Genomic DNA, 20909 nt, shown 5'->3' on the forward strand with positions numbered 1-20909 from the left:
ATGGTAGGAGCAGTGAAGATGTTAAAAATAGAATAGCCAAGGCTCAGGGTGTTTTTTCACAGTTAAAAAAAAGTCTGGAAGAATAGGAAGATAAGTCTGCAAACCAAGATTAGAATCTTAGAAGCTACAGTGAAGACAGTGGTCATATATGGCTCTAAAGCATGGACGCTCCGAAAAGCGGATGAAGATTTGCTAGATGTTTTCCAGAGGAATTGCTTAAGGATTGTTCTGGGTACCCGGCTGACTGACCGTATTTCAAACAATAGGCTATACGAAAAATGTGGTTCAATACCACTTTCTAGGTCTATAGTGAAAGAAAGGTTGAGGTGGTTAGGGCATGTTGTGCGGATGAAGGATGACAGATTGCCGAAGATTGTTCTTTTTGGCCAACCATCTAGGGCTAAACGGAAAGTAGGTCGTCCCCGTCTGGGGTGGGAGAACGTCATAAAGAAAGATTTAAAGGAAATGGGAACTTCGTGGGTGGGTGTAAAAAGGGAGGATTTGAATAGATTGGGGTGGAGGAGGAGCGTGCTTAGCTGTGTTGGCCTGAGGTGGCTTGGTGCTGCGATGAGTTGTTAGTAGCAGTAGTAGTTGTGTCATGGTTTATCTTATCAGTGTTACATTCTGTTGATGTTTAAAAGTGTGTTTGGGAATTTTTTCGTTGAAACGTATGACTTGGTGTATTTTTGTAGTATTTAGTCGTGGTTGATCTTGTTAGTGTTACATTCTGTTGATGTTTCAAAGTGCATTTGTATTTTTTTTGTTGAAACATATCACTTTGAAAATTTTTGTAGTGTCGTTTCCTGGTTTATCTTGTCAGTGTTACATTCTGTTGATGTTTCAAAGTGCATTCAGGAATTTTTTGTTGAAACGTATGACTTTGAATATTTCTGTAATGTTTTTTTGTGCTTTATCTTGTCAGTGTTACATTCTGTTGATGTTTCGAAGTACATTTTGGAATTTTTGATGAAACGCATGACTTGGAATATTTTTGTAGTGTTGTGTCATGGTTTATCTTATCAGTGTTACATTCTGTTGATGTTTAAAAGTGTGTTTGGGAATTTTTTCGCTGAAACGTATGACTTGGAGTATTTTTGTAGTATTTAATCGTGGTTTATCTTGTTAATGCTATATTCTGTTGGTGTTTCAAAGTGCATTTTGGAATTTTTTTCGTTGAAACATATGACTTCGAACATTTTTGTAGTGTTCTGTACTGGTATATCTTGTCACAGTTACATTCTGTTGATGTTTCAAATTGCATTTAGAAAATTTTTTGAAACGTATGACTTGGAACATTTCTGTAATGTTTTGTTGTGCTTTATCTTGTCAGTTTTACATTCTGTTGATGTTTCGAAGTACATTTTGGACTTTTTGATGAAACGCATGACTTGGAATATTTTTGTAGTGTTGTGTCATGGTTTATCTTGTCAGTCTTACATTCTGTTGATGTTTCAAAGTGCGTTTTGGAAATTTTTTGTTTAAACGTATGACTTGGAATGTTTTTGTAGTGTTTTATCGTGGTTTATCTTGTCAGTGTTACATTCTGATGATGTTTCAAAGTGCATTTTGGAATTTTATAGTTGAGACGTATGACGTGCGATATTTCTGTAATGTTTTGTTGTGCTTTATCTTGTCAGTGTTACATTCTGTTGATGTTTCGAAGTACATTTTGGACTTTTTGATGAAATGCATGACTTGGAATATTTTTGTAGTGTTGTGTCATGGTTTATCTTGTCAATGCTATATTCTGTTGGTGTTTCAAAGTGCGTTTTGGAATTTTTTTCGATGAAACGTATGACTTCGAATGTTTTTGTAGTGTTGTGTCGTGGTATATCTTGTCAGTGTTACATTCTGTTGATCTTTCAAAGTGCATTTTGGAAAGTTTTGTTGAAACATATGACTTGGAATATTCTTGTAATGTTGAATGAGGGGATGGTGCTACATGAATGATTGTGGGAGGGGGGTTGTAGTTCCATGGTGGTGTGGAATGTTTTGTGGGGCATCATGATAGGCTTGGGTTGCAAAAACCTGAATCACGGGATTTAAATGTATATATTTTATTAATAAATAATTGAAAAAATGTCTTAAGAATGATGAAGGGGGTGTCAGGGGGACAGTCAAGCAATTTCATTGTGGGGTGAATTCCTTGGAGTATCATGTTCTTTAGCTTAAAAGTTAAGATTGATGCGTTAAAGAATTTTTTCCATGAAGGAGGGTGAAAATCCAAAAATTACTCAAAGAAACAATGCATTTCATGTGCCCCTTTTATTAAGATAAACAGAACATCCTGGTATGAGTAGATTTGAATAGGAAATTGAGAAATCACCACTTCCTTGCTATATGCGTCAGTGATGCCAATAAGATGTGGTTGATGCTTTGTATAAAAGATACATTTTATGGGAACGGGGAGCTTGATACTAATTTTATGTTAGACTGACCTCTGGTCCGTTATTTTGGGAATACCTTGGATTATACGTTCAAAAATCATAAGTGATTTAAATATTGTGTAACTTGGATTAGAGTATTATTGTATTTGTTCATTCTATGCGACAATTAGTCCCAGTGGCCTCTTTATAGACAGACTCTGTATCGTTGTGTGTTAGATGAATAAAAGTATTATGTTATAGCCAACCTCTTTACCATCGTATTTTAGTCCCTCGAATATTCCCAGCTGGTACGCCAAATTAGTCGGGTCAAAGCCAAAGGCACGTTACCAAAGTTTATTTACCTTAGGACCATAATTATCTCCCGTATAAGGGGAGTAATAAGGTAATAACCACAACCTCTCTCTATAACTTTAAGCAAACTTTACCATAGAGGGGGAGAATCTAACAATTACTCAAAGAAACGATGCATTTCATTAAAAGTCCTTCAAAGATACCTCTTAAAACGTTTTAAATGTACCACTAATATCAGCTCACTCGGGGCGGTGGGCTGGTGCAACATGGATGAGGGAGGGGGGGGGCTGATGTCATGGTGGTGTAGTGTTTTGTGGGGCATCATGTTAGGTTTGGGTTGCAAAAACTTGAATCACGGGATTCAAATGCATTATTTTTATTATGAAATAACTGAAAATGTCTGAGGAATGATGAAGCGGGTGTCAGGAAGACAGCCAAGCAATGTCATTGTTGCATGCATTGCTTCGAGTAACATGTCTACAGCTTAAAATTTAAGGTGGAGGTGTTACAGAATTTTTTCCACAAAGTAGGGAGAATCTAAAAATTACTCACAGAAACGATTTCTCTAATACAGAAAGTATTTCTCTAATACAGAACATTGGAAATTGATTGGTGGTTCTCTCGGTTTAGACACAAATCCGTTGGATGGGACCTTTCGAGTACTGGCGGGGTCAAAGAAGTAAGAAAAAAAGAAAAAATGCTTTTAACGTTTCGGACGAAATGTAAAATGTCAAAAAGGGTGTTAACTGGTAGTGATGGTTGCTTAATAATTGCGTGACCTTACATAAGTGCGTGCCGTCATTAATCTAAATAAAGAAAAATATGTTGAGGGTTTCGGTTGAAAAATAAATTTTCAAAAAAAATATTATGTGACAGTGATGCACATTACGTGCATCACTGTGATGCATAATTACGTAAGGTGTCTGCTATCGTTACGTTACAAGTGGGGATTCCCCCATGGGCTATTGACGCAGGGTTACAGAAAATTGCGTAAAGCATATTGCACCTGGCCGTTTAAAGGCGAGGGTGTGTCGCATGACGTCAGAAGGTTCTCATAGGAATCTTGCCAACTGTGTTACCTTTAATAGAACCGGTGACCACATTGCACTAGTGTGAGGGATTGGGAGCTCCCTTTATTAATTTCCTTGTTTATTAATGCTTGTGTATTATCCCGACCACACTCATATTAATCATACTATAAAACCTGAGAATATTGCCATGGGTGGGAATCTTGCCAGCCGATCGGTAGAAACAGGACATTTTATAGAAACAGAGATGCCGTGACGTCAGAGGGCATGTCCTAGAAATCTAATGATAATTTCCCTATGGCTGCTCTGATGTAACAGGACTTTCACAGAAATACATAGGGATGTGTCACATGACGTAACAGGGTTTGTCACAGAAATACACAGGGGTGTGTCGCGTGATGTCAGAGGGCATGACTTGGGAATCCAATACTAATTTTCCTACCTGTGCCGTGACGTCAGGGGGCTGTCATTGAAATCACATGGAAAAGGGATAGGACTGTCATAGAAATCCGGTGAAGGCTGTCATAGAAAGTCCTGATTGGATACTACTGCGACCTCCAGAGAATGAAGGCTTTGTGCGATCCTGGACCCATCTTGGTCACAACATGATTTTCCACAAAGAGCGATGCTCTTTTATCAACAATAGTCGAGATCCAGCAGAGACAATCTCAAGCCTATCACTTTTAACTTTTCATATATTCATGCTTACAAATATAATGCTACTACGGGGAGGCAACCCACAATAGAAAATTGAGGAAGTAAGAAGTTTTTCAGCACCCAAAAGCAAACTAAAACAAACAAAACTCAGAGGAATTATCCATTAATCAGTTCCCAGTGCAAATTCTGTGGCGTTTACTAAGCTATAGTTTCCCCGCGGGGCACCACTCCTCAAGATCATGCCATAGAGCTTTTGGCAGTCATAGTCTTAGGACGGATAAGAAAGCACGTGAAAGGTTCAATATAATGTCACTATGAAGTTACGCAGGTAGGATTTCCCTATCGGGGATAATGACGGAGAACGGAACTTGTGCCAGAGTAGAGATCCCCAACCCTTACACAACACCGGTGCAGTTCCAACCTCTTATATCCAGCCTATCTTCTCAGGGTATTTGGAATGGGAAAAATGTTTGTATATGAGCCATGCAACAGAGCCGATAGTTAAATTACCAATTCAAGACTTAACGAGCAACCACTAATTTTCCAGGATAGGTAATTACACATTTTGCGATGATAATCAATTAGTTTGAAAATACCTATTTCCTCTGTGATGGCACAGGTAAGATCGCTCCGTTATTCCTTCTGTAATATTTTGTTCTTACAGCAAAATTTTGGTTTTCATATAATTACTGAGTCTAGCCAGTGTCATCATTAACCTCTGTGAAAGATAAATACAACACTAAAATCCCCACAATTTTTATTATCGACAAGAGCATCTATTATGTGTCGAGGGAATAACCATTAATGAATCTGCACTGTCACAAGTCTGCACATAAGTTCTTCCAATTGCGTAAAAACAAAAGTTTAAACAGGCTAATGACGCTAAAAAATAAGCAATTTGACATATTCCTATTTGACAGACTACGGATTAAATAAATAAGAATTAGTAAAATATATCCAAAGGCATCATCAAAATAAATCAAATAAGCCTATTTTCAACCCTACTTACCTGGAGCATGGATAAGCCGGATTCTTGCATCAATTTTCTTTTGTCTGCCTCAGTTGGGTATGGCTGATGTCTATGTCGAAACAACCACCGTTTTAAAACGTCTATTCCCCTTTTTGGGAGACCGTCTGTTGGGATCTCCTCTAGATACCTTTCTAAGCTGCATTGTGAATTTGAGCCATCTGAATTATTCGAAAACAAGGGATCCGCGTGAATGTAATCTAAAAGATTTAAAATTTATCAAAAAGTGTTTTACCTAAATTTGGTTAAAACTTGTATGTTTCAATTATTAGATCATTCGATTTTTTTTTGTTTGGGAGAGAGGGCTGAAAAACACACTATGGCTTCTTGAAGCTGTCATCTTGTGTCTCGCCGAGTGTTATCTTTGTTTCAAAATTTTCCATAACTCTTCTCTTTGTTACTGATGGATATGAGGTCACAAAGACCTGAGGACCACTGCAAGGAGTTTCGGGTATCTCCTTTACCCATTTCAACATGATTAATTAAAAGAAACTTTCCGAAAAATAAGTTTTTCAAAGAAAAGTAAAGGTCATTTCAAACTTAAGTTCAGCAGATAAAAATACCTGTTAAAATTCAAAATCAAAACGACCAGAAATTACAATTAAGGAATAAATGAAACCAAAAACGAACAGAAATTAAATAAACAATCATAGGAAAAAACATAGAACAAATAATAATATAAATGAATAAATAGATCTTAAAGCAAGTAATGCCTAGATTGAATATGAAAATAAAGCTTAAAACGAAAACAAAAATTTTGCTTTTGAAGTATAAATGAAACTCAAAACAAACAGAAATTAAATAAACAATCAATGCAAACAAACATACAATAGATATTGATTAATATAAATGAATAAATAAATCTTAAAAAGAGTGACACTTAAATTGAATATGCAAATCAAGCTTGAAACGAACAAAAATCACTATAAACAAGAGTTTGGGTATCACCTCCTTCTCTCACTGTAAAAGTCTAAAATCTATTGCGTCATTGGCACTTTACTGAAACTAATTTTATTACAAATATTATCTTTTGTACTTAATATTGAAAATGAACATTAAAATTATAGTAAAATTTTGAACTGATGAGCTTTCAGCAATCAATATCATTCTACATCAAATATTCAGTTTAATTTATTAGTTCTTTCTAAAGCTGTTCAAGACGAATATAGTTTCACTACAAACAAGAGTTTGGATATTGCCCCCCCCTCCTTCCTTAACTGTAAATACAAACCAAAAGCCTACTGCGTCATTGGCGTTTCACTGAAAACGAATTATATTACATATATTTTCTTTTCCAGTTCTTACATCACTGAAAATAAAAAAATAATTAGGGTGAAACAAATTCTTTTACTGATGGATCTTTCAACAACTAATATCATTATATATAAAATATTCAATTTTATGTTGTTTATACTTTCCAAGACTCTTCAAGACGCATATAGCTTTTGAGTTTTGACATTTTTATCGGATGCATTCGGGAAAAAAGGGGCGTGAGGGGGGGGGGGCTAGTTGCCCTCCAATCTCTTTTGACTCTCAAAAACTTAACTAGAACTTTCAATTTTCAATCAAATTAGCCCTCTCGGATATATTTAAGAACATACCTTTCATTAGAGCTATGTATTCCGCGAATATATAACCTATAACGCCTGCCCTTGGATCTTGGAGATCTATGTTATCTCTTGAGTTTTAGCTATGTTTTCTTTGAACAATTTAAAGAAAATAACTTTTTTAAAGTTCTTATCAGATGGGTACGAGAAAAAAAGGGCTTGGAGGTGGGGATAGGTGCCCTCCAATCTCTTTTGACTCTTAAAAAGTGAACTAGAACTTTCAATGTTCAATTGAATGAGCCCTCTTTAAGGTTTATACGAGCATACCTTCCATAAGAACCATATATACCCCATAACTTATAACGCCTAACTATAACTTATAACCCAGGGCATAATTTATAACGCCTGCCCCCGGTCCCTGGGGTTTGTGTCGACACCATAGTTTTTGTTATATGATCTTTGAACCATTTTTAACAAAATAGCTATCTCGAAATTTTTATCGGATACATTTGGGAAAAAAGGGCGTAGGGGGGGGGGGAGCTGGTTACCCTCCAATATCTTTTGACGCTTAAAAAGTGAACTAGAAATTTCAATTTAGAATCAAAAGAGCCCTCTCTGAAGTTTATACGAGCATTCATTCCATAAGAACTACATATTTGCCCCCAGGGCATAACTAATAACCCTTGCCCTGAAGACCTTGGGAGGGATTACCATTTTCATAGATATAATTTCCAGAGCTTTCAACTACATTGAACACAATGGCTATGTTAAAATTTTGATTGGATGTGTTTTGGGAAATGTTGGGCGTGGAAGGGGTTTTAGTTGCCTTCCAATCACTTTCGACCATTAAAAAGGGCACTACCCATTTAAATTTCCAATCAAATGAGCGTTTTTGAAGTTTCTACGACAAAGCTTTCTATAAAAAGCTAATATGCCCCCAGGTCATAACTTACAACCCTTGCCCTGAGGGCCGTGGGGGAGTGTCCCCCTCAAAAAAAATTTATATGTGAAAATCAACTACGTAGAACAATATGGCTATCTCAAAATTTTGATTGGATGTGTTTTGGGAAATGTTGGGCGTGGAAGGGGTGTTCGTTGCCTTCCAATCACTTTTGACCCTTAAAAAGGGCACTAGAACTCTCGATTTCCAATCAAATGAGCCCTTTTTATAGTTTTTAGGACAACTCATTCCATATGAAATGCCTCTGGGAAAAAAATAATAATAAAACATTGAAGCCGTATGTTTTTACTATAGGGAACGCTATAGCGTTGCCTCTGATACGCAGGATCCCAGTTAAACTTATTCCAGGGAAAATCACGGAGATCAATAAGCGTCAAAAGATAAGTGGGCACATGAAGCGTGAAATATTGTCCATCCATTGCATCATCAGAGAGTAATGCTTCTATCGTCAGAGAGTAATGCTTCTAAGCTTCAAGTAGAGCGTGTGAGATGTTTGATTCTTTATGCCCACTTATGACTGGCAAGTCTACAACAAAAGAATCAAGATGTCCAGAAAGAAAAAAAAATAATACCAACAATCTGGAACGTTTGCCTATTAGGCGTCATCTTGTCGGCGATAATAGTAAATAGAAGTGGCCGTTTAGTAGCGGGTAGGTTTTTACTAAGGCATCTTTGCAGATAGGAGTACATAAGTTTGGCAAAAATGGGAGTAAGACTTGCGACACACAGGTGACTGTTGTGTATTTTATAGGCAGCGCAATAGCGCTGCCTAAGTAAAGAACGATGTTGACACAATGTATTATTTATTTATTTTTTTTTGTTTTAGACCCGGGCACTTTGTATTAATCTTCATATGTGTCTATTGATCTACTGACCTAATTTCTGAACATTTATATATATAGTGTGACAAGTTTTTTTTTTATGTAACCCTAATTGACAAGCAGAAGAGGAGCAGTAAACCCGTCGCAAGTGCCGTTTACCTGCCGGGAGAGTCTTCCTTGAACGGTGGGGATCAGGTTGAACGGGGACACTTCCCTTGTTTATTGGGGTTAAACCGGTTTCAAGCATGGGAGAAACTATAGTGCTAAATACCGTGTTGAACTATATATCGCGATAAATGGCTGTCGGAATAAAGAAGAAAGTGTTTTTGAAACGAGCTGTGGAGTTTTTTGACAGAGACTAGATTTCAAAGGTAAAAGAACTGTTAACCAAAGAGGCCAAAACTGGTGATCGATTTACGAAATGCGTGCAAGATGAGGATAATATATTGCATATTGCTAAGCTGCTTGCACGATGCGCTCAAGAAAGATTAAAAATCCCCAAGTTCGTTATATTTGATCCCCAAGAAGAACCAGCCAGTGGAGCAGAAGTAGGTGCATGTGTTATATTATCGGTGAATGGAATGCGACGGTAGTTCTCGGATTTTCTCGAGCGTTACAACCAGGTTCCACTCCCATGGCCGCCCGGCAATTCTGTAAGTAACGGAAGCCAGCCTAATCCCACCCCAGATTGACATTCTCCGCTACCTTATTCCGTAGTTCTGAAGAACCCACCCCCACTAACACGTCAGAAGAACAAAAACCATTTCTTACGAGCACGTGCGGAGAAGACCTATTGGTCGATGATGTTGAATTGATAAGAAACCGATCTGAATGGCGGCTTGTTGTTAAAATGAAAAGCAAGGCTGACAGCATTGCTTATTCTATCAACCAGAAATCACAAAGTGTAGAAGCTAAGGTGAAATCCCCAGTTTTTATAGGCCTGATCAAAAACATCCCAACCACATATGATGCTGACACGGTGAAAGCCTGCGTTTCAGTTTGCGAAAGGGCAGAGCGGTGTGGTGCTAGTCGAACCTATAAGTTGTACTTTTGTTCCCGCTATCAGCTAGATCTGGCTATGAAAAGCCCGCCAAAACTAGATTTTGAACGTTTTCCGATTGAAGAATTTGTGTACCTCCCAAAACGATGCTATAATTGCCAGAGATTTGGTCACGTTTCAGCGGCGTGCTCTGCTCCCTAGATTCGTCCACGTTGTGGTGTCCAAGTCCATACGTTGAATGGTAGTACCCCATGCACGGAACTAATGTAAGTCGACAAAACATACATGTCAGTCATTCCAATGCCCTGAGATGAAAAAGCAAATCGGAAAACAAAACACTCCAATAAATGAATAGAATACTAGGATTGTGTCTTGTAATATGAGTGAATGCGTGTCTCACATAAACCGTGTAATTGAAGAACTATGTTGGCGTAGCGATATTTTTTACATCCAAGAACATTTAGTGACAAATGCTAGCCTCAGCCTACTCAAGTTTTCGGACAATCATACATTTTATTTTTTACCAGCCAAGTCTCGTCAACGCCGGAAGCCCTCTGGTGCACTAGCAATCGTATGTAGTTTTACCGTTGATTCCGAGAGTCTTCATGCAGCTGAAAGCGGATAACCGATTCTCGAAAGCAGTTCGAGCTCTTGCAAAGTGCCTCAAGACTACTATGTTGTCCAAACTGGAATGCGTTATAATCGGAGACTACAACATTAATATAGTCGATGACTCGTCTCCTCGGTCCCAGCTGATCCTAAGTGCACTTGAAAGTCGGTATCGTGTGCTCCCAAAACACAAAGATTTGACATTTGTGTATACTAGTGGTTCAGTCTCAAATATAGACCATGTGGTATGCACACCGAACGTGAGTGGCACAGTGAGCGTACTAATGGGAAGTCACTCCGTCGACCACATCCCAATTGAAGCATGTGTTAATGTGTGTATCCTAAAGGTCAAAAGTACTTCACAGTGGCATGAAATAAAAGATTGGTCAAAGCCGACTTCCTACTTTATCGGACAGTGCTGGACACGACGCTTCAGAAGATCAGCGTGCCATTTAGTCTACTGCAAGCCAACGTGCATTGGAATATCCAGGAAGCTAAAATACAGGTTAATGCCTTCTGTGCTGATATCACCCACGCACTACTAACCGCAGAAAATACTGCTATTTCCATTAGGAAAATTCGTAAAGGTACTGAAATACCTTTCAGTATACCTTTCAGGGGTTCTCAAAATACCTTTCAGGGGTTCTCAAATAATCAAGAGCTAGTGAAAGAATGACAGGATGCTAAGTTCTGGTTCTCAGCGTGGAGGGAAAGTGGCCGTACTAAATTCGGTGTGTTGAATTATCTTCGTGTACACAAAAAAAGTAAATTTGAGAAAGCCCTCAAGCAGCACCACACGAATGTGAAAAAGACTATACAGAGAGAGTAATTAATGATCCAAGTCGTTTGACCGCATGAAAGATCACCCAAACACGCCTAAGTCCATGCCTAGTGATCCAAATGACTGGCGAGCTTACTTTATGAACAAATTTAGTGCCCCGAATCCTAGTGTAGCTAGACCGTATACCGAACAACTTGAATTTGTGCTATCAAACTCGAGTTTTCCGGACTTTACCTTATCTGTTTCTTATGACTAAAAAGTTCAGGGTATCAGTTGCAGTAGTATGTGCTTCTGATGAAATGACTGATGGAGTTACTAGTGACTCAGATAAATTTTAATTACAGTTACAGGCGCAAAAATACAGGGTCCCAGGTAGAAATATGGTGTTTTTACTAGAATATTTTAACAACCAGGTCTGTAGAAATAGAGATAGATGGGATCCTAGTCTAGGTAAATTTGGTGTAAGAAAAGAAAACAGTAATGACTACGAACTTTTGCAATTTTGTAGGTATAACCATCTAGTTATAACCAATATGGCGATTGGTCATAAAATGTCCCATAAGTTCTCATAGCGTTCGTAATGGTAATGGTAAAACAGCGTAATGGTAAAACAGCAAACCTTAATGATTATGTTATAGTAAACCGAAGTAGAACCCTATCAGAAGGTCCGGTACGAACACCGTGCTGCCATCTACAATTTAGTTTAATGCTGACGGGACATAATTTATTCAAGGATTATCGATCGAGTCTAATGGGGTCAAGGTCAATCGATCTGTTGTTGTTGTTGTTTGGCCACGTGTAATGGCATGAGGGGTGATTTACATAATCGATGGGGGAATTATTGATTCACGAGCGTGGGGAATTATGAAACAATATGGTCATAGAGTCCCTAGGGAGAAAGATTACGTAATCGCTCAATGACCTCTTTTTCCAAGGTCGATTTATTTGATGCTGTAAGTGCACGCTCTCAGCGAATGTCAAGGTCGATTTATTTGTTGTTGTTGTTGTAAGTGCACGCTCTCAGCGAATGTTATGATCCAGAAATAGTATTTGTTGTTGTTTTGGTCATGTACATGCACGAGGCGAATGTCATGGTGTCCAGAAATAGTATTTGTTGTTGTTGCTCTCGCCAATGTTATGACTTTCCCGGAAACAGTTAGATCACGTGTTTCCTTCTCAGCCAATCAGCGAGTCGGATACATCCTCCTTTTCAGCCAATCAGAGGCCTGCTTACATATGATTTCCCCGTTACATAACAATTTGCCCTTGAGATTTCGTATATAACGGACATGCAATGCGATTCAATTATCAGAAAGTATTGTGACACAATGGATAGAACATATGAAATTATTGATGAACTTGAAGCCATGGCAACTTCAATTTACCATGTAATTTCTGTTTTAATTATTTTTATTTTAAAAATAAAATTGTTTTCCGTGGTCACCCTCTACTAATTTCGGGTAAACCCCCCCCCCCAAACCATCCAAACGTCCTTATATGATGTTTATACTCGATAAAAAGTGTAAAATATGCTCTTTTTTCGTTACGTAAACCCCATCCTTCCTTCCCCCTCTGTTTACGACCTTAATTCTAGCAAAAAGAAATAATTTTCTTTCGTTAAATTTATGCGATTTTAAGTGTCTATATCCTAGCTAAAAGCGATCATTGACTTCCGTCACTGTTGTTATTAACCGAACCTGGTTTTGACACATGGCTCTCTGGTGCGAGGCCTATAATTAGCTGTCACCCCTTTTCCTATGTTTTTACGAGCGCGGCATCCAAAGTCAACAGTAACTGTTTCTACGTAAAAATTAAATAAATAAAATAATTTCTTTTAGCCTCAAAACCTAACCCCCCCCCCCGCACCGTTTTACAACAAAACTCGAGCAAAAAGAAATAATTATTACTTAGTTTAATTTATGTATTTTTCTCAAGTTTATTATTTTATCTTAGAAATCCATCGCTCTATTGTTATTAGATATCTCTGATTTGACACAAGGCTCTCTGGTGCGAGGCCTATAATTAGCTGTCACCCCTTTCCGGTGCGTTTACGAACGCAGCAGCCAAAGTCAAAAGGAACTGTTTCTCCTGTCAAATTAAAAACGCTTTCATGCAGACAATTGCAATTTATTAAGCGCAGGCATATACAATCTCTTTTTGGAGAACCGGTGAAATCTCGTTATTTTCAAATTAAGATCTAACAATATATTTAGGACATTGGCGAAAGGGGGAGGGAGCCATGCCTCAAGTCTATCGCCATCATTGTAAGGTGAAAACAAACTGTTTCTTCGCGTGAAAAGTAAGGGGGGTGATTTTAAGAAAAAGATACATTGCTTTATTATTCGGAAATTGAATAGCATTTTTACCAGATCTTTCGGTGGATGGAGGGTGTATTTTCCCATGTCTTTTCTCAGGGATATTTTCCATGGGGGCGATTTTCCTTGGAATGTTTATTCTGGGGGGGTAGGGTAAATACTAGCTATCGTAAAAGGATATGGAAAGATAAAAAATAGCGTTAATACTTTAAATGCATCAAACAAGGCGTGCACAATGCAGATTAAAACCAGAAAAGAACAGAAATGTCTAAAAATAAGAAATTAGGCTGACTTATATAGGCCGGCTTTTGAAGGGCTCAGTGAGCCGTAATTCTCAGATTCAAAAAAGGATGCAATTAGTATATTTCACGAAATTTTTTTACGTTGTGCTGTCTTTGCGATAAATACTTTTCTAAACAAATTATGTTTAATAACTTTCCTTCTGTGAAAATGGGAAAATTAATTCAATACTAACTTTTTCCTTCTCTTCTTTTTAAGGCAAACTGTGAAGAATGCGTGCCCCCTCCTTCCAAGAAAGCCAGAGATGACAAGACAGCCCCATCAGTGCCAGCCCCAATGCAGCCTGGGTTTAAGTTAAAGAGAGAGTGGACGGCTTCTTATAATATGGTGAACCATGCCGAAGCTATGCATGATCATGGAAGAGCCAGCACAGTCGCGCAAGAACAGTGACATCGCCCCGTCCACCCTCCAGCATGCACTACCTGGTCCTTCGGATGCCCAAGTGCAGCCGGGCTATGCAAATGTAAGCGTTTTGTCCTCCCTTTCTATTTCTTCCAATTTTTAGTCCTTTTCAATCCCAATATAAACTTATCTCTGTGAGATATTAAGCCCTCACCCCAACCATTGTTTTAAATTTATCTCCCTCGGAGATATCTAAATGTAATTTTTTACAATGAAACCACTCTTTTCTCTGCTCCCCCCTCCCTCGGAGATATCTAAATGTAATTTTTTGCATAGAAACCGCTCTTTTCTAATCTTTGCTATCGCTTCGATATCTCATAAGCGAATATTTTTAGGTAATTTCTAATAATAATCACTGCCTTTGAAACTCAAAGTACTATTTTTTCTAATCTTTGCTATTTTCTCTGTTGCTATTTTTTCGCCGTTATCACATAAGCGAATATTTTTCATGGGTAATTTCAATTAATGCTCACCATTTGAAACTCAAAATCCTCTATTTTTCACAATTGATTATCACGAAGTTTCAAGAGAATGAACTGAGTGAGATTATTCACATTTATGAATTTGTCACATATGAATCCCGTAATTTGCGCAAGGATATTTTAAAATAACTTTCAATCTTACAAAGCCTTGCCAATATTTTAGTGATGTGGAAACATTGTTGAATAAGAATTAACGGTTCTCGAATTTAATTGTACTGTTTCCCAGAGAATACGCTTGGAAACAGAACAGACACGCGATTAAAAATAATCTAGGCTCATTTGGAGTCATAGACAACCTGTAAGGGAAGTAGGCGAAACGACTTATGCCGCCTAGCAATACGGTTTTTTGGGGCATTAGGTAAACGGCTGGGAGCCGCGGAGCCCGGAATGCGCCGATGGGTCCGGGGAGTGCTGTGGGGGCAAGGTTAGGGAAGTGCCGGGGGGATGCGCCACGGGTCAGGGAAGTGCCACAGGGATGCGCCATGGGCCCGAGAAGCATCGCGGGAAGCGATGCGGGGCCCCGAGAAGCTCCACAGGGATGCGTTGGGGCTCCGAAACGCGCCACGGTTGGTCGGGGAAGCGCTGTGGGGCATGGTTAGGGGGGGCGTGGGGGGAGAGCGCCGAAAAAAAAAAAATTTGAACGCTTTGAAAATAAACGACCAAATTGTCGCCTTCTATGTCATATCTTAGATTATCTTCAGTTGTATTAACCAAATGTTATTAAGCAATAATAATCCAAATTTTAACAGTAGGGGTGATTTGAACACTTTGAAAATAAGCTATTTTTCATCTATAGGTTGTCCTGGTTCCATACTCCCCATCTCCCCCCTGCTCGTCAGTTGGAGAAGGGGAAGAAGAAGATGCACATGTGGAGCTCTCCAACAGTTCACTATGGGATGATTTACACCAAATTCCAGATAATATTGATGAGTTTCTAGATTATTTTTTAAACAATTTATATAATAGCATAGTTGAACTGGGGGACTTACATTTGCTAAGTCAAAACATATGGAAATTTTTAGAGGATTTTCCCCGGTAATTAACAGGGAACCCTCCAACCTCCGATCACCTAACGACTCCCCTTCAAATAACTGAAGTGGAGCAGTCGCCTTTTATTATTGAACAACTGGGGGGAGGGGGTAATATACAAGAGGAGGATACAACGCGCCCGGACTTTCATCCGTCAAAAAGAATTTGGAATCCGAGTTTTTTGTAAACCGCAGCGTTCGGGAACACTTTTAAGTCGATGGAGTGCTGTACTTCTATCTATAACCCTGGCGAACGAGTACATAGAACATTATACCATGTACTGTAGAGACTGGAGACCCGGCGTAAATTTCTGGGGGTGCGTGATTCGAGTAAGTTTTCCAGGGTACTAAAGGTTTACTATTTAAATGATTTACATAGCGAGGTGTATTCTCATGATGTGCATTCCGAGAAGCCGTGGGTGAATCCGAATTTGTAAAATTTTTATGGTGCTTTTATAGATTGGGTCGATCAAATTATAAAGCATCTTGAGAACTATAACGAAAATGTGTGAAAGCATTCGTAATAGATCTCGCTGCGACGTCGTGACTGACCCTCTTGAGTGTGCACGAATTATTGCCGATCCTAATTTTACATCGTTGACAAGCAGAGATGCCGGCACGGTTCTGCTACACAGGAAAAATCTAAATGTGGTACTGAACAAGAATAACGCAGGAGGCAGTTCAGTACTAGAATTTTCAAAAAAGCTCATGTTGTCCTTCTTTTACAATGTGTGCAAGGTGCAATGGCCACGGGAGGGGGAGGTTCAAGTTTACTATGGGGATACAGATTCTCTGCTGTTAAAGGTAAATGGGACTGAATTGGATTTATTGGGTGATTTGCAAAACGGGGAAAAACATCAGCTCGCGGATGGATTTCACCAACTGGAATCCATCACTCTACCCCGAGCTAGTGAAACGTCAAGCCCCCAACCAACTATTAATTTTAAAATCAGAGACGGGGAGTGATTTGACATCCAAGGGGGTGGTCCCAGGTCCCAAAGCTTACTGAGTGGAAACACATAGTGGGGACGAAAAGAAGCCATGTAAAGGGGTGCCTACACATTTTGTAAAGAGCAATTTCAACATGAGCGTGTACAGAGACTATGTAGAAAGTAGCCTAGTGCCGAGAGCACAAGTGCTTGCAATTCGCTCTCTACAGTATAGAAATTATACTGTGAGAGTGGAAAAGAATGCAATGTCGTGTATATCCGACAAGGTCTATGTGCTCGAGAATGGTGTGATTGTCCTACCCCACGGCCACTCTCGTATTTCAGACCGAGTTGAATGCGTAGACTATCGCAATCAACTTGTTCTGGATAAATTAACCTAATCTGACTAACCATCACCACCCCTCAACCTTTCATAAATTAACCTAACTCAACTAATCTAACCCAAGCACTAACCATCACCACCACTAACCCATCCACTAACCCATAGCAGTGACGACAACTATTCTTTTTCGCCCCGCGGCCCCTGGGGGGAGGGGGGGGGGGTCCCACCCGCGGCCGGCCGGCCCCCGGCCCCGAGGTCCGGGGGGGGACACCACACCTTTAAATTCATAATCAAGTTCAACTGTGCTAGCAATTTCCAAGTGAGTGTGTGTGTGTCTGTATTTTCTGTTGTATAAAAAGTGTTATTGTATAGAAAAGTGTTTAAGTTGAAAAAAAAAAGTGATGTACAGAAAAGTGTTGATGATGATGATGGACAAAAAGTGTTTTTTTTATTGTACATAAAGTATTGTAAAGAAAAGTGTTTTTTTTAAAGACAATAAGTGTATTTTTATAAAGTGTCATCTTTGCCCTGTGTTCATGTTGAACAAATAGAGTTTTCATTTTGACAACCGGAGAAATTTTGTCAACTTTTCTTGTTGGACAAGTGTTTTTATTTTTATCGTTCAGCATGTTGACTGCAAATGTTTTGATGAAGTGTCGAAATAAATGCTGTCTTGAAATATTGTTTTTTTTGTTGTTCTTGAATAGATAGATCTACGGGGAAAATTATTGCTACTACTTATTCATTGAACACATATGATTTACAGTTATTTGTATGCAGACTGTTTTCAACAGGATCATGTATCAATTTAAAACACCATTCTTATTGGTTCTGTGTGGACCCTAATGATCGTTTAAAAAAACCATCTTAACTAGGAGTAGTCAAACGTACGATAGACTGTTTTTGGAAAAGCCGAAGAAATTCCAATAGTGCACTTGTATCTTGCAAGAGTTCTACATTCTATTAAAAGCTCTTGATTAAGCTGTATAAAATCACATCTAGCAAGTTGATGAAGTTTTCAACAGTATTGAATCGAACTCGTGGTTGATTATTGATGATTTGGCTGAATCCATTGAACAGTTCTCACAGGAAATGCTACAACTGTTCACTGTTCGCTCCCATCATGAACACATTTCCGTTACCCTAGTTCTACACAATCTGTTTCATCAGAGCAAATGTATGCGAACCCTTGCTTTGAATTGCACTGTCTATATTATCTATCGAGTCGTTCGTGATTCTAGCTCAGTCATAACTCTCAATACGCAGATATACCCCGGCGCCCCGACCTTTCTAGGGTCAGCATACACTCAGGCGACTATCAAGCCCTACGGTTACATTTTTTTGGATCTTAATCAGAGCATGCCCGAGGATCTGCGTGTAGTCACCGACATTTTCAACAATGAAATTACAGTATATCTTCCGGTGAACAGTAGAAAGGGCTAACAGTCGCCATTATGACACTGAAGAAACTACACGAACAACGGCATCTGTTTTCCGTTTTAAGCACTTCAAAACCGTTGCTTAGGAAGGCTATACTCAAACATGGGGTTGACAATGATTTCATTAATTTAATATCTGAACTTTGTTTAAATTTAACTGAGGGCAATGTTCAACTGCCAGAAGGTGTTAGACAACAGACAAAGCAACATCGTTCCACTGTACGCGCATTGGCTTGTAAAAAAATGGGAAAAAAATTTAAAAGAAAACGGCTCCTTCAGGCGGGCGGTAGCTTTTTCACACTTTTACTACCGATGATTGCAGGACTTGTAAACAGTTTTCTCTAGTGAGAGAGAATGGCAAAACCCTATAAATTGACACCATTTGAACTTGTCCTCTCGCCCATCGAACATTTTGAAGACAATCTAAGCAAATTCATTAACGATGAGAATATTGCCGATGACAAAAAACTGCTTTTACTTCAAGATGCATTGCGACGTATGGACAAACATAAACCATATCGTGAGAGACCCACTGTCGGCGCTGATCCCCCTAAACAGGAAACATCTCCTCAAGATTTTGCAGCAGCACTACAATCAAAGGAGAAGGAATTGAATTCGATTGTATTGAAAATTGGAAACCTATTGCCTTTGACCTATCGAGAACAGAGTAAAAGACTATTATCTTATCTCATGTTGGAAACTGGCGATCAAGTTCAAGTCAACAGCACAGGGAAACGAATTATAATTCAGGGAAAGAGTAATAATCTAGTTGATTTAATTTGTGATATGGTGACGAATCGTAAAGGACTCTTATCCTTTGACGATAATCTTTACACCTTTCTGTGTGCAATAAACTTTCCCAAAAGTCTTATTGGCAATAAGAAAATTCTAAAGAAACTAAGAGAATATAGTCCTCCTCCAACAACACCATTTAAAAAAGAAGAAGATTCAATATTTGAAGATACTAGCATCAGCGTCACTGATTTTGCAACACAAGTGGCTGCGATTCCAACAGGAAGACAATGTGAGTTAATTGCCAGGGGGCAAAAAGGGGATTGTCGTGTCAAAACACGTTTTCGTTCGATATGTTTTAATTTCCTAATTACTACTCTGAATATATATGTGTGTTTGTGCGTGAATGGTCCCCCAAAACGCCGTCAACAGCTGTGCAAAGCACCACCACCACCACATTGAAAAATACAAAAGGGTAGCGAGAGCGATAGGAAAGTTACACCGTGCATTAGGCACACAGGCGTTAAATTAAGCACTCTAAACCACCTCAAACCTTTGCTAATCCGCCCCAACAACACCCGTATCGGTTGTCTTTTGATACAGTTCGTCAGTGTCACACTATGAAACCCCAACCGCTTATGTTTGCACTCAGTGTCTTTAGTCTCTAAGCCTATGCCATTCCACTGCGATCAAAGAGAGGTGTTGAAGTTGCTAGGGCCATTGACAGTATTCTCGAGCTGGATTCATATAGAAAAATTTAATAGGATAGCGGTAGCGAATTTGTTAATCCTCATGTGCAAAAGGTTCTTTTGAAATAAAATGCAATACTATATCATAGTCACAGCCCGATAAAGGCTACATTGGATGAACGATTAATAAGAACGATTAGTCTATTAATTTAAAGATATTGCACATTTAAAAATACATCGGCTTTTATTCATGATTTAGATAAAATCATGTTGATTTATAATCAACGACCCCATCGATCTCTGTCCAACTCTACACCAACGGATGTTCACTACAATGAAAATACATTTGATGCTTTTCTAAAGCAATACTCCAAGAGGTGAAAAAGAGAAAAAAAGAAGAAATTCAATTTTGTTGATAATGTTCTAATTAATAGAACAAAAAATGTTTTTGAAAAGGGGAATTTTTTATGGAGCACCGAACTTTTTAAATTGTCCAAAATCCTGCACACTAAACCCATAACTTATCGACTGCTAGACACCAAAGATGATGAGATTCTCGGTGGCTTTTATGAATATGAACTGCAAAAAGTTAGAAACACTAGTGAAATGTATCAAATTGAAAAGATATTAAAGAGTCGTACACGCCATGGTAAGAAACAGTTGCTTGTTCGCTGGCTAGGATACAACTCAGATTTTGATTCTTGGATCAGTTCTGAAGACATTGACAATGCTCAGTGATTTCTATGTGACTTTCATGCCCAATTTTTCTGATCCTCTATACAATTATCTGAATAGAACAAGTTATTTTTTGACTAAACTCTCCCCCACCGTCCAATTTGATGACAAACAGTATGAAGTGTCTCTTGTCAACTTTATTCTCAAAAATACCAATAACATCACGAGAAAAGAACGTAGATATGAAATAAAAATCAGACCCTATGATTGGCCGCCACCGCCAGGTGATCAAGAACAAATTCAAAAAATCAATTGGTTGGATTATCCATACATTGAATTACCCTACGAGGAACTCACCTGCATGAATGATTTATGTCGTACTATCAATAAAAGAATTTCCGCTCGTAAAGGGAGCTTTTCATTTCAACTATTCAAAGGAGGAGGGCAAGATCTACATTAGTTTACC

The 20909-nt window shown here is 38.6% G+C and overlaps 1 protein-coding gene across 1 annotated transcript in view; it reads right to left on the reverse strand.

Moving 5' to 3' along the window:
• Nucleotides 1–20909, reverse strand: part of LOC148947443 (uncharacterized) — a 124696-nt gene that overhangs the window by 23408 nt on the left and 80379 nt on the right. Inside the window, exon 5 of the mRNA XM_089095853.1 lies at nucleotides 5373–5590. Coding sequence (XP_088951979.1) covers nucleotides 5373–5590 — 218 coding nt within the window. The remainder of the gene's footprint in view (nucleotides 1–5372; nucleotides 5591–20909) is intronic.

Source organism: Artemia sp. Qi Xiang Cuo, chromosome 10 (assembly GCF_049724085.1).
Source record: "Artemia sp. Qi Xiang Cuo chromosome 10, ASM4972408v1, whole genome shotgun sequence".
Lineage (NCBI taxonomy): Eukaryota > Metazoa > Arthropoda > Branchiopoda > Anostraca > Artemiidae > Artemia > Artemia sp. Qi Xiang Cuo.